Source organism: Portunus trituberculatus, chromosome 37 (genome assembly GCF_017591435.1).
Source record: "Portunus trituberculatus isolate SZX2019 chromosome 37, ASM1759143v1, whole genome shotgun sequence".
NCBI classification, from domain to species: domain Eukaryota; kingdom Metazoa; phylum Arthropoda; class Malacostraca; order Decapoda; family Portunidae; genus Portunus; species Portunus trituberculatus.
In genome coordinates this window covers 8,436,687-8,451,838 of record NC_059291.1, presented here as the reverse complement: position 1 = coordinate 8,451,838, position 15,152 = coordinate 8,436,687, and the positions used below count along the sequence as shown (strand labels likewise).

At 36.6% G+C, this 15,152-nt stretch overlaps 1 protein-coding gene across 5 annotated transcripts in view; it reads left to right on the top strand.

Annotated features, from left to right (window-relative positions):
* The first annotated feature begins 7,172 nt into the window (after positions 1-7,172).
* LOC123513878 (serine incorporator 1-like) overlaps positions 7,173-15,152 on the top strand; it is a 20,732-nt gene continuing 12,752 nt past the window's right edge. For all 5 annotated transcript variants that reach the window (XR_006677468.1, XR_006677467.1, XR_006677469.1 and 2 more), the window contains exons 1-9: positions 7,173-7,330; positions 8,045-8,209; positions 8,593-8,673; positions 8,884-9,005; positions 9,189-9,398; positions 9,539-9,623; positions 12,092-12,214; positions 12,380-12,517; positions 13,877-14,024. Coding sequence is in view for 2 of the 5 variants with exons in the window: in XM_045271324.1 (XP_045127259.1) it covers positions 7,295-7,330; positions 8,045-8,209; positions 8,593-8,673; positions 8,884-9,005; positions 9,189-9,398; positions 9,539-9,623; positions 12,092-12,214; positions 12,380-12,517; positions 13,877-14,024 (1,108 nt within the window). In the remaining 3 variants the exon portion in view is untranslated. The remainder of the gene's footprint in view (positions 7,331-8,044; positions 8,210-8,592; positions 8,674-8,883; positions 9,006-9,188; positions 9,399-9,538; positions 9,624-12,091; positions 12,215-12,379; positions 12,518-13,876; positions 14,025-15,152) is intronic.

The window sequence follows — 15,152 nt, the reverse complement described above, 5'->3', positions numbered from 1 at the left end:
CGCAGCAGTAGAGTGTCCAAGTTGTGGCTGAGATGGCAGACCTCTTAATTCTTTTCATGGGAGGTGGGTAAAACACTCAAGAAGATAGTGGAAGAGGGGAAACTCCATGTTGCAGTGGCTATACGGGGGATCCACGCTGCACCTAGACGAATTTCCTGTGGCAAGAAAACCCGTGCAGAGACGGTATCGTATTTGTGGAAGAACGGAGTAGTCAATAAAGATGTATGTAAGCATACGAGGCAGCAATGTTTGGTGTTGCTGATGTAACAGAACATAGAATGCTGCCTTTACACTGTCCATGGTGTGACAGAGACTTTGTGTCTGGGAAAGGAAGGACATCTGTTTGATCAGGAAGTTCATTGCTTTTGATGCTCAGATTTCATAAAGAGGTTGACATCACACTCACAGGCACGCTCGGCTAGTCGAGTGAGATGGAAAATTTTGGTGAGGAGGTTGATGTTGATCCAGTGCAATAGATGACTGCAAGTCGGTGTGAATGATTACTTTGTGGTGCGCTCTAACTAGCTATGGTAAAGAAGAGCTTCGCGGATGGCCACCAGTTCAGCTTGCAGACAGGTGGTACGTACAACGTTGTTTGGGCGCCACTGACTTGTGGAATGCCCCTGTTCACGAAGGGCGGCCCCTATACCGCCTTCGTGACAAGATCAACCGATCGGTCAGTAAAGAGCGCGAGGGAATCAAGTGTTATAAAGTCTTCAATAACTTGTCCCATATTTAGACGGAAGGCATGTGTTATACAAAGTGCACGCTCTGCCTATGGGTGTCAGAGATTAACTTCTTCCAATCCGCACCATGCACAACCCACAAGTATGGATGGCGGTGTAGACTGAGGGAGGGCTCCAGGGGGTGGAATAGCATTGTTAGGATGCGATGTGCATGTCGTTACCTTTAGAATGGCGGGTTTCATGTATGCCTATAATGAAGACTGCCTTTGTACGGCACACTGCCCAACTTCCCCATCGAAAATTAAATCGAGGTCGATGAAGATACGTAAGTGATAATTTGGTGTGAATCAGGAATGAAATACAAGGTTTGGAAAGGTGTCATTTTTGCGATAAGACTGACCGCTCATTCTTCCATGCGGCGCCGAGCTGGGGCAATCTAGTACCCGTGTTGTAGGAGGTACAGATTCTGCTGGTCCATCCGGGAGTGTTGTGCAATTGATTCTCAGGGCGCTGTTTTGCGTGGCCTAGGCCCTAGAGCAAGGATTCTCAACCTGGGGTTCGCGAATCTCCAGGGGTTCACAAGAAGATTTCCGGGAGTACTTAGATGGCTGATCTAATATCATTTGCAATATCATTAGATGTTTATTTAGTGTTAGTCACTACATTAACATTCTGTTCGATGTCAGATTACTAGGGTTCTGGTAGATGGTCATATAACTCAGAAAGTTCTTAACGAGAACCCATGCCCGCGAGAGTCTCTCTCTCTCTCTCTCTCTCTCTCTCTCTCTCTCTCTCTCTCTCTCTATCTATCTATCTATCTATCTATCTCTATCTCTTTCTCTTTTATACCATGTGGACTTTTCACGGGAATTTATGGGCTAAAGGGGATACTTTTTGAGGTACCTCCTATCTCAAAGCCCACCCGCTAGGAAACCATTGCCCCGAGTGAGGAAGCCCAACCTACACTCAGACCATGGATCTTACACACACACACACACACACACACACACACACACACACACACACACACACACACACACACACACACACACACACACACACACACACACACACTTTCCAGAAAGAAGAATTAAATCTAATACCAAGAATGAACGTAGTCCATAATGTCACTCAGACCCAGAGAAACAGCATTGCGGAAAGAAAATGGTTGGCACGACTGGCGCGTAAGTGGCCATTAACGTATGGTAAAGCGTATAGAAAATATCGAAATAAATTAACATCAACATTAAGAACTGCTAGGAATAATTTTTCAAGGATGATTTAAAGGTAAATCAAGGGGATCCTAAATGTCACTTGGTAAAAATTCTCATTCGTCAAACAAACATATTGAATTATATCCTTTTTGTTCAGATATTACTAACAAGTTCAATGATCAATTCCTAGCCAGTAGTACATCTGAAAACACACCTAATAAGGATTACCTCCAGTACTTAAATAACCCTCTTTTATTTTCAATGTATTTACCTCCAACAAACAATCTCGAAATATGTAATCACCTACGCTCTATCACAACAAATACTCCTGGCTATGAAGACATTCCACCGAAATTATTAAGTCACACATCCACTTTAATATCAACACCTCTAACCCATATCATAAATCTCACACTAAAAACCGGTAATTTTCCGAGCAAACTGAAAAGAGCAAAAGTAATCCCAATACATAGAAAAGGAGACAGGAGTGATATTAATAATCATCGTCCCATATCTATACTTCCAGTCTTTAGCAAGATATTTGAGAAAATTATATCTACTCGGTTAAAAGACTATCTGGAGACCAACAATATCTTAAGTGATTGCCAACATGGCTTTCGCGCCAGTCACTCTACTGCAGGGGTTCGCAACCTTTTTAATCTTATGTACCCCTCGAAGTCTTTTAGTATTGATCACGTACCCCTTTCCCACAATGCAGCGTCAGGAAGGGTAAGAATAAATGCATGGTTTATTGACTTAGTTTATTAAGTTTAATTTGTGTTATATATGTGGAGCAGACAAAATTTTTTATTAATATTAGTATGTTTCTATGAGGTAGTGTCAATAGGAACTGGTACCTCACAGGGAGACACTATATGTGACTTACATTCAATACATTTACCAAAAAGGAGCTATATCAGACAAATTTCGATCATTATGGCAGTGAACTAGTGTTGCTTCTAGGTAGTTGCAACTTGTAACTAGTGATAGTGATAAATAAGTCACTGTGTGTGTGAATAACATATAGAATAATAAATCGGAACAAATATTATAGGTTTGCAAGGTTGTGTGGCAACTGTAATCCAAGAGAGCTTCCTTTCAAGTGATATAACTCCAAGAGTTTCCTTAAGGGTTAACGTTAACGTGTCCTGGTTCTAGTGAAGGACGCATCCAGCCTAGCACATGTAAGCCACATTGTATACTATAAACAAATTTGCAGTTATTCAAAGCTGAAGTATTTTGAGAAACCTGCCATGTACCCCCAAAATTCCTCTCAAGTACCCTTGGGGGTGCGCGTACCCCAGGTTGAGAACCCCTGCTCTACTGAGTTCGCAATTTTGCAATTTACTTATAATATATATATATATATATATATATATATATATATATATATATATATATATATATATATATATATATATATAAATTCTTAGAAGAAAAATTCTATGTCGTAGGTGTTTTTATAGATAGGTATTTGACACGTTAAAACACGACATTTTATTTGACAAACTTATTCATATTGGCATAAGGGGTGTAACATTAAAACTGTTACAAAATTATCTCACCAACAGGACACAGGCTGTGTATTGTAATTCTAAATACTCTTGTACTAAATGCATGTCAGTAGGTGTTCCACAGGGATCTATACTAGGACCAACCCTTTTTCTTATTTATACAAATGATATAATCAAATCCAGCTCAAAAGTTACATTCACTATGTATGCAGACGACATAAACTTGCTTATGAAAGACAAGGACATACATACTCTACACTCAAACTAACACTCAATATAAGTAAAACTAATGATATTTTTTTCCAAAATCGGTCAGTAAAATATCATATCCAAGCAATACTTCTTGAAGGTCAGACTCTGCAATGTGTCACTCAAATAAAATTTCTAGGTGTATTTATTGATGATCACCTTAATTGGAATATTCATATTGATAATGTATGCATCAAACTGTCTAGGATGTGTGGGATATTGTACAAGATACGGAATCAACTCACAACTGAAGCCCTACTCAGTATTTACTATACACTCTGCTACCCTTATTTCATATATTGTGTCTCAGTTTGGGCCTGCACTTGGCCATCTTTCATAAATAAATTAAAGATAATTAAAAATATATATTTTGCGATGTATATTTTTTATGAGTAAATTCGACTCAACATCTACAGTTTTTTTCTAATCATAAACTATTAAATTTCTTCGATATTCATAAGTGTTTTGTCCTTTTCTCCATCTTTAAATTCATTAAAAGATATCTAAATAATTTAAATTTGGAGTGCCCGGAATTCCGCACACAATTATTCAAGCACAGCATATTTTACTTTGGTCCACAGCTATGGAATTCCTTGCCTGCTAGTATAAAATATATTACTAGTATTAACTACTTTCAGTTTAAAAGAAAACCCAAAGAACATTTCCTTAGGTGTTTATAAATAGCAGTTTGCAGTCCATCATTATTGTATTATATGATAAGTTTACCTTAATGAAATATATAAATTATTCAGGAAATATAACCTACATATGTGTATGTACGCACAATTGTTTGTATAAGTAATGTGTTTAGAATGAAATAAATTCGTATGTATGTATAGTGTGCACGTGTTTGGGTGAAAGATGAAGTTATTCTTGTATTCTTATGAATATATTGCCAAGTGAAGTCTTCCAACTGGGTCACTATATAGTTTAGTAGCTACGTCTATCAGGGAGCCTTGGCTCGATAGCCCATGCCAACGAACACATCTATTTATATATATATATATATATATATATATATATATATATATATATATATATATATATATATATATATATATATATATATATATATATATATATATATATATATATATATATATATATATATATATATATATATATATATATATATATATATATATATATATATATATATATATATATATATATATATATATATATATATATATATATATATATATATATATATATATATATATATATATATATATATATATATATATATATATATATATATATATATATATATATATATATATATATATATATATATATATATATATATATATATATATATATATATATATATATATATATATATAGTACATGTAATGAAATGGCAATAAACTTTACTTTACTTTACTTTCTTTACACGCACACACACACACACACACACACACACACACACACACACACACACACACACACACAGTGATCAAACAGTGAATTACACACACACACACACACACACACACACCATGCCCGTGAGAGTGTCTCTCTCTCTCTCTCTCTACACACACACACACACACACCCGGTAGCTCAGTCGTTAGAGCGCTGGCTTCACAAGCCAGAGGACCGGGGTTCGATTCCCCGGCCGGGTGGAGATATTTGGGTGTGTCTCCTTTCACGTGTAGCCCCTGTTCACCTAGCAGTGAGTAGGTACAGGATGTAAATCGAGGAGTTGTGACCTTGTTGTCCCGGTGTGTGGTGTGTGCCTGGTCTCAGGCCTATCCGAAGATCGGAAATAATGAGCTCTGAGCTCGTTCCGTAGGGTAACGTTTGGCTGTCTCGTCAGAGATTGCAGCAGATCAAACATTGAAACACACACCGCGTAGTGTAGTGGTTAGCACGCATGACTCACAATCGAGAAGTCCGGGTTCGAGTCCCGGAGGCGGCGAGGCAATTGGGCAAGCCTCTTAATGTGTAGCCCCTGTTCACCTAGCAGTAAATAGGTACGGGATGTAACTTGAGGGGTTGTGGCCTCGTTTTCCCGGTGTGTGGAGTGTGTGTTGTGGTCTCAGTCCTACTCGAAGATCGGTCTATGATCTCTGAGCTCGCTCCGTAATGGGAAAGGCTGGCTGGTTGATCAGCAGGCGACCGTGGTGGTGAATTACACACACACACACACACACACACACACACACACACACACACACACGTAGTGTAGTGGTTAGCACGCTCGACTCGAGAGGGTCCGGGTTCAAATCCCGGTAAGCGGCAAGGGAAATGGGCAAATCTCTTAATGTGTGGCCCCACATGTTCACCTAGCAGTAAATAGGTACGGGATGTAACTCGAGGGGTTGTGGCCTCGCTTTCCCGGTGTGTGGAGTCTCCGTGTTATGTGGTTTCAGTCCTACCCGAAGATCGGTTTATGAGCTTTGAGCTCGCTCCCTAATGGGGAAGACTGGCTGGGTGACCAGCAGATGACCGAGGTGAATCACACACACACACACACACACACACACACACACACACACACACACACACACACACACTTTTTTATATTTTTATATCTGATACAGTTTTCACTCCAACAAAGTCGTAAGTTAAAAGTTGAAGTATTTTATGATGTTCCTTCTGTCTCAACAACTGATTTTGCAGAGAGAGAGAGAGAGAGAGAGAGAGAGAGAGAGAGAGAGAGAGAGAGAGAGAGAGAGAGAGAGAGAGAGAGAGAGAGAGAGAATATTAGCAACTTAAAACAAGTATCTTATGGATTTATGATGAAAAATGGTGAAACGAATACATAAGAAATTAGTTTATGTCTTATGTATTACAAAAGAAAGGGACATTAAAACATGATTGATTCGTAGCAATTTATTCTGCTGATGATAATCTGAAAATCAAATTATTACAATGAAAATATCAACAAATCCAATGGAATTGAGAACAATATAAATTCTAAAGTCATATTACCTGGCTAGAAGAAAATTCAGACTAGCTGGAAAGGAAATAAATTTACTGTAGATACCCCTCAAATATAGATAACTTTTCTTGTTTTTTTCTTTTTATTATTATTTGATAAGAGAATACTTTCAATAGGCTTTGAGTTTCTACATTTACCTTTATTATATACCAATAGTTCAGTAACAAGAGTGCATGCAGTACGTTGAGTTGTAAGTATATAGTGGGGCTGGAGACACTATTACCTACAGTGAATTAAATTAACTGGACGAGGCTCAGTATTCTAATTTATTTATAATTACTTAATTTAAGCAAAAAAAATCATCTAATTCAAACAAAAATTTTTTTTTACTTTTAATTTTCAAATATTCATACTGAGTGAAGAAACAATACAGTACATACAGTAGGTAAATTTAACAAAACAACAGAGCTAAACATTTTCACTCTCTGGCAACAATACTAAGCTATTTTTGGAACGCTGACTTTACAAAAGCTTATTTTCAGATGGCAAAAATTTATATAGACTAAAACAAATTAATCATGAATAGCAAAAATAGCAACTCTCTCCCTCCATGACATCACAGACTGAGACCTTCTGACGTCACGAGTAGCAACAAAGGCGAAGGACGAGAAGAGGAAGTAACTGCGCTTTAGAATTTCTCCGTGTTTTATCGAGTCTGAACGAATTACTGGCGATTCTGAACGATGGGGGCAGTATTGGGAGTGTGTGGTGCAGCCCAGGTATGTATAGTGGGTGGTTTGACATGTTTTGGAGGTGAAATATATGAATAAATGGAGTGTTGGAGCTGAGGAAGCCTCAGAAGAAGATGTCAGCTGACTGTGACTTGCTGGTGCTGGCTGCCTCTGCTTGACATGATTTATTGACCACACGCTGTTCTCACTGTTCTACACATGTGCTGCGTTGTATTGTGTGTTACTTTAAAGAATCTTGGTGTTGATGGTAGAATTGAGAGCTAGGTAGGGGTTATGCATGTATTCTCTATGACATTTTCTTTTCCCAATGTAGCATCATATCTGATACCACTTCGCTCTTTAATCATACGTAGTTGTTCTGTATGCCGTTGTTGTTGCAAATATATTATACAATTCATTCTTAGCTCCGTAAATTCACTTCAAATGCAGATAATAAGGTAAACTTGCTATTATTGTTAATTGAATAGGTAGACAAACAAAGTCACACCACACAAGTGACAGCTGTACAGGAAATTGCATGTGGTGTTCTTTAGGTGATATAGTAGTCTCTTTTGTTTGTTTTGATACAATTTGGACACTTAGTGTTAGTTAGATGTTATCCTGCCTTTGTTACCTTCGGTGAGAAACAAGAATGAATAAGAAAAAAAAATGATTATGGCGTAAGACCACAAAAAAGAATAAGGAACCAGCATTATAATCCAGTGCTGAAGATTGTTATTGATGAATTTACCAATTTTTCAGCTGGCATGTTGCTGTGGATCAGCAGCGTGCAGTTTGTGCTGCGCTGCGTGTCCATCATGCAAGAACTCCACCTCCAGTCGCATCATGTATGCCGTGATGATGTTGCTAGGTACCATTGTGGCCTGCATCATGCTCTCACCTGGCCTTCAAACTGCACTTGAAAAGGTAATTCAATATATGCAATAATTGTCAGATTAGTTGTTCTCAGTCTTCATAGAGCTGGAGCTCCCTCCACTGGGTAGTTTTTTCCTTATATGATTGTATTTACATGAACATCTTTGATTGGTCTCTAGCAGTGATGTAGTGACAGGACAGTATAGCCCAAATGAAACACATTTAGCTCAGTTAGTAGTACATTGGATCTACATTTACCTCCGAGTGTCCTCAGTCTTTGATGGCCAGTTTATCTCACCGGCAGAGTGAATTCTCAGTGTTTTCGAGAGTCTCTAAAGAGAGTAATGACAGCTGCAAAAAATTCATATTTGCTGTGCACTAATGCAAAAGATATCTCCTTAGATGTTTTTTTCTATCCTCTCATTGCTTTCCAGGTTCCTTTTTGCGAGCAAGAAGGTGCTGAAGCTTCCATTACAGATGCTGTCACCAATACTGTTCAGTTGGATTGCTCTGGGGTAGGTATTGCTGCGAAGATTGTCTAACACTGACTAAATATAAAACTGAAGAACTTATGATTGTACTTCATAGTTATAAGATCATTTAGGAATGTGAATGTTATAACTGATTGATGGGATATAAGTTTTTCAAGGTTGATATTTCTTTTACATAAATGTAATGGTAAATTTTTTATTTTTTTATTTATAGAAATATTGTTGATATTTCAGATTGTAGGCTACTTGGCTGTGTACCGATTGTGCTTTGCGATGTCACTTTTCTTCTTTGTGATGGCGCTGCTCATGGTGGGAGTGAAATCCAGCAAAGATCCTCGGGCTGCAATCCAGAATGGGTATGACGTATATTCCTAAACTTATCACACAAGATCTCATTACAGATTCTAGTAATATTTGTGTTTTCTGATAATTGCCAGATGTTGAACATTATTGTACATTTATATGTTTATTTATCCATTAATTTTTAGTAATGTTAATAATATGATAAGTAATGTTTCAATCTTTGCTCTTGTTCACAGCTTCTGGGGGATCAAGTATCTGATATTGATCGGAGCCATTGTTGGCGCATTCTTCATTCCGCATGGACAGTTTGGACAAGTTTGGATGTACTTTGGAATGATTGGTGGATTCCTGTTCATCCTCATCCAGTTGGTGCTCATCATTGACTTTGCCCACTCTTGGGCAGAGGCTTGGGTCGATAAATATGAGGAAACGGAGAGCAAGGGATGGTGAGTCACTTGCGCCATTGTCTATCGGTCACTTTCCGTGTTGTTGAATTTGAAGCATCATTTATACATGTTTTTTTTATGGATGTACTGAATAATGAACTACCACAGGACATAGTGTCAAGGTGTCTGTGTTTGTGCAGGTACTGTGCCTTGCTCTCCTGCACCTTCTTCAACTATGCACTGGCCATCACTGCTGTGGTACTTTTCTACGTTTTCTACACCACGGTGAGACAGCATACTTTTATTTATTTTATTTGTTTATTGATTAATGTATCTTATTTATTTACTTTTTTCTTTAGTGGAGAATGTTATTCGAAGGGTAAAAATCTATGAGCACTTAAGGCTGCGATGAATACCGTAACAATCCTGTCAATTACTGGTCTCACACTATGTTTATGTTTCCTTCATTCTACACAGTCATAATTTTTCTCACACATAAAACACTAACATTTTTCTACCTACATTACATGAATACATACGTGTGTGTGTGTGTGTGTGTGTGTGTATTTACCTAGTTGTAGTATATGGGAGGGGAGCTAAGCTCATACTGTCCTGTCTTTGTATATCTTATTATCAAATCTGACTTAAGATTTGCTTATCGACTAAGTGGACCATTTCTTTCTGCAGTCCATTCCATATTTCTATTACTCTGTGGGGAAGCTATTTTCCTAAAGTCTCTCCTGTAGTTTTTTTTTTTTTTTTCATGGTCTCTTGTCTCTTTAGTCCCAATTTCATCAAATCACCTTTCTTTTATCTCCTTATTCTTCTTAATACACTCCTTAACTTCTCATCCATGTGTAAGTATTTCTTCCTTGAGCAGTCCAGATTTTTTTTTTTTTTTATACCATGTGGGCTTTTCACAGGAATTTATTGGGTAAAGGTGATACTTTTTGGGGTACCTCCTATCTCAAAGCCCACCTGCTAGGAAACCGTTGCCCCGAGTTAGGAAGCCCGTCCTACACTCAGGCCATGGACAGGATTTGAACCCGTGTGCTTGGAGATCCCTCAGACACCCAAAGCACGTATGGTTCCACTGTACCATGGCACAGTGTCATTCCTCTATCTTTGGAAGTTTTTCCTTTTAATTCATAGGTTTATCATATTTTCCATTAATCGTTCTTCTGTATGCCATCCAATCACTTAATACTTCATCAGTTGTCTTAAATCTCGATAGCATGTTGTCCTACTGGCAAGTCCGGCTCTGTCTGGAAGTAAAAAAGCCGTAGCCTTGTCTGGAATGAGTTCTTCAGCCATAACTTCCCTTTAAATCCTTAAATTCTGACAGTGACATTTATCCCAGATGGGACAGTATACAATAGCTCTCATGTTTCTCCTTCCTTAGATACTCAAATAGGTTGAAAGCATCATTATCCAGAGTGGTTGGTGACACATCTATCTTGTGGTGTGATTGTTCATTATAGTTTATTTTCTTTAATAGCATTAGTAACAGTGTATATTCTTTTGACTGAGATTCACTTCTGGGCTCCTACTACTGAACATAAGGACATACATAAACTTTTTTTTTATCGGTAACAACTTTTTTTTCAGAACTATTAATTTATTTTTTACAGAATGTATGGTTGAAGTTTTAGGTTACTCTTTGCAGGGAAACTGTGAAGTGAAGCAATTTGACAAATAGAGTTATAGTTATCCCTTGGATAACTGTCTTGTAAGGAACATTGATTCCTTATTTGCTTTGTGTTATAAAATGAATGTAATTAACTGTTTGTTTTGTCCTTTACACCACCCTCATCCCTGTGTTGTATGTTATGAATGGTGGTTATGTGATCATTTTTACACACAATACTTCCGCTAGGATTTGTCAAGATACTGCTTGCATGATATGGATATGATTATTTTGTGTTATATGAATTATAATAAGTTATCAATGCTGCATGTTCCCAGCCTATTGAGGTAGCACCACCTCAAGAGATACAAGTAAGTCTGAGGGAGAAGGGGAGGAGGGAGCTGCTTCCCTCACTGCTTACTGAGTGTATTGTAGTACATTAACCGGCTGTTTCATTACTGTGTTTTATTTGACACTGATTGTTACCATAGCATCCTATGCAAAAAATGGATGTTATAACTTTTTCTCCCTCTGCTTGCTGCCAGTTGTCATTGAAGCAAAGGCATTCATCTTTAAGCAGAATGCTGCTGCCATGTGGGCACACAACACAGTGGTCTTCATATAACACTGCCAATATATGCGCTCTTGACTCTATTCATGCTATTGTTTTCTGCCGTAAATCCCTTTTTTGTGACAGTAGGATTGATCTCTTGTAAAAACATATACTATATGATGTGGAAATTGGTTGTTTTGCACACCAGAATATAATATCCTTTTTTTATATTTGTATTTAAAGTTTGTAAAATTGGGGTCATTTGCTTCAGATACTCTCACAGCTGTCTTGTAGGTTAAAGCATTTACATTTATCTAAACAAACATGGAAAGCAAAACAACCATGCTCCTGTCTTTGCTTTTCTATTGAATCATTTTGTTCTTATTTTTTTGTGGTTAATGATTTTGTTGTACATGGTATGATGACAAATTTATGAAGTGTTGATCTTTTTACATAAATTTTTCAAGGAATATTTTGTTTTCACGTAACTATTAAGAAAATTTTTTTAAGTTAGAACTTCGGCTTATATGTTTGTATCAATGTTAAAGTATATACTGTATTATTATTTTTTAGACTGACAGCTGCAGCTTGCATAAATTCTTCATCTCCTTCAATTTGATCCTTTGTGCCATTGTGAGCATTATCAGCATCCTGCCCAAGATCCAGGACTCCCAGCCCCGCTCTGGACTCCTTCAGGTGGGCAGTACTCTTTGTTGATTGACACATTGGTAAATACATCATTAGATATTGTAGATAAATTGTAAAGCTAGGATGAAATGGTGCACCTGTAATCTTTGATGAGGGATTGTTGGTCATCTGGTAAATTAATGCAAGTATTTGTCTTACCTTGCTGGTGGCCAGGCTTCAGTGATCACACTGTACACCATGTACCTTACCTGGTCTGCCATGACCAATGCTCCTGACAAGAACTGCAAGCCTAACTGGGACTCACTCTTAGATAATGAAGGACAAGCCACCCCTACTGATGAGCCACCAAAGGTAAGGGATGCAACACTGCAACACACCATTTGTTCATCTTGTGATGTAGTTTCTTTTTCATGGTAGGTTTTCTAGTTTTTGAATAACATAATATGAAGCTAATTGTGAGCACCCCAGTCCTTTCTGTTGGTATTTCTGGCATTAATACCCATTTCCTCAGCCACACAGAAAATATGGTACATCAATATCTGGAACCATTCTTGCTTTATTCCTTTTAGACAAATTTCTTTTTCATCAAGACACTTCAAGTTTCTTCTACTTTTATTAAACTCTTGGCCAGTTTTCTCCTCTTACATAATCAAGTGCACAATAGGGTTTCAGCAGTCATACCTTTGATGTGTAATTATTGGCATAAAATGTTCTTAAAAATGGAACAATGAGGGCAGCGTTAGAAGCAGGACACTTGTACATGATTGCCAGAATCATGTTGCACAATTTAGGAGTTAAAGGGGATATTACACCAAAGATTCAGTAAACAGAGTAAACAGTATAAACACAAAGGTTTTGGACTTGCTACTGGTAAGGCTCCAGCCAATTGTGTGCCATCTGTCAATATGTCTAGGTATTTCCCCTGCCCATGCCATGATTCAGCTTCTCTTTAATCAAATAAAATGGCTGATTTTTCACAATAAAGTGGAATTTCTTGCTTTGTTATTATAGTTAGGTTCCAATGAAAATTGTGTAGAAATGAACTGGTGATCACTGAACTGTGAAAAACTGTATTAGCATGCAAATCAAATGAGTGGGTACTTGGGATATCATAAAAAACAAAACATAACCGATCATGTAGCAGAATCAAAATAATGATAAACAAATATTTTATAATGATGAATTGTATGTCATGGAAGACCTGTTTTCATCAGTACAAGCATGCATGCTTTTTAAGCAAAAATTATTGAAGTTCTTACAGTCTGAGTTGTGGCTCACACTCACTCTCTAGCTCGAGCTGTTGCTGGTGATTTACTGGTTGATATATAGACTAATTTTCTATATCTAAAGCGTTTCACCTGTCATACTTGTTGGTTGTGCACCAAAATTCTGTCAGTTATGAATTCAACTCCTTTTTATTGGCTAATAAATGAAACATGCTCATTAACTATGATTACTGCTCAAGATCATCCTTCAATTTGACTGCAATTATCTCACTTGCTTTTTTTTATGTGTTGCTGCAGCTCCCAAGTTAACAAGCCATGGTATGCCTGTATTGTGTAGTCATTAAGCGACTAAGCTTACTTATATCCTTTTCATTCCAGGAGATTGATGTCAATTGCAATTGTTATAATTTGCTTCTGAATATTCTCTTTTACTATAGTATAAGAACTAACAGTAATTTTTAAAATTTTCATCTTGCATGTACAGAACCATGAACCAACCTTTGATGGAGAATCCATTGCCTCTCTTGTTATTTGGTTCTGCTGTGTGCTCTACTCATCCATCCGCACTGCCTCCAACTCCCAAGCCTCAAAGCTCACCATGTCTGACAAGGTTCTCCTTAAGGATGACTCCAGTAAGTCACATGCCTTCTTTTTTTGTATGTGCCTTGGATGATTCTTGCTTAAGGACAATTTCCAGTTGTCTATTTAAGGGGCATAGCTTAGAAATATGTGGATGTTCTCACTGAAGGATTGCCAGATTGTGAGATTTCTGTGCTATTTGGAATTTAGTTTTATAAATGATTGTATGTTCTTGATATGAGATTGAAAATTTATTTGTATATTTACTTGTGTCTTGTCGAGGAATGTTGCAACATGCACTGGGATGTAGATAAAGTAACTTTAGAATGTTAATTAGCACACATGTAAGCATAATGTCTCTGAGGTAATGGCAAACTTACCATGATGAAACCTCAGTACAAATATGTAATTTTTTCCATTAAATGGTGGTTAGATTTAGATCTCTTTCCATAATAGCTTTTTATGTCTTGAATATCATAACATAACCTTCAATGAGTGATGTGATAGTTTTTAGAATGACTAACACTAAACAACTCTACAAGATATGAAGTATAGAACATTGATTGCCAGAATGCCTATTGTTTCCATAATCACTGGTCTGATTCCCATTTTTGCCTCATGGATTATACTATACTGTATTTACCCACTTAATGAACACCATTCTTTACTAGCTCATCTTCACAAAATTTTATATATATATTTATTAGAGATCGACCGATGTCGATTTTTCAGGACCGATACTGATAATGATTGTTAGTAGTCAAGGAGGCAGATAACCAATATTTGGAGCCGATATTCACTTGCAGTATATATATATATATATATATATATATATATATATATATATATATATATATATATATATATATATATATATATATATATATATATATATATATATATATATATATATATATATATATATATATATATATATATATATATATATATATATATATATATATATATATATATATATATATATATATATATATATATATATATATATATATATATATATATATATATATGTATGTATGTATGTATGTATGTATGTATGTATGTTTTATTTGCCTTATAAGTTTATTAACACGAGAGAATAGATGGAAAGAATTGGGGGTGGGGGGGGCATGGGAGAAATCTTCCTAAGTTACTCCTGAAAATGTTTTCTATGAAATTGC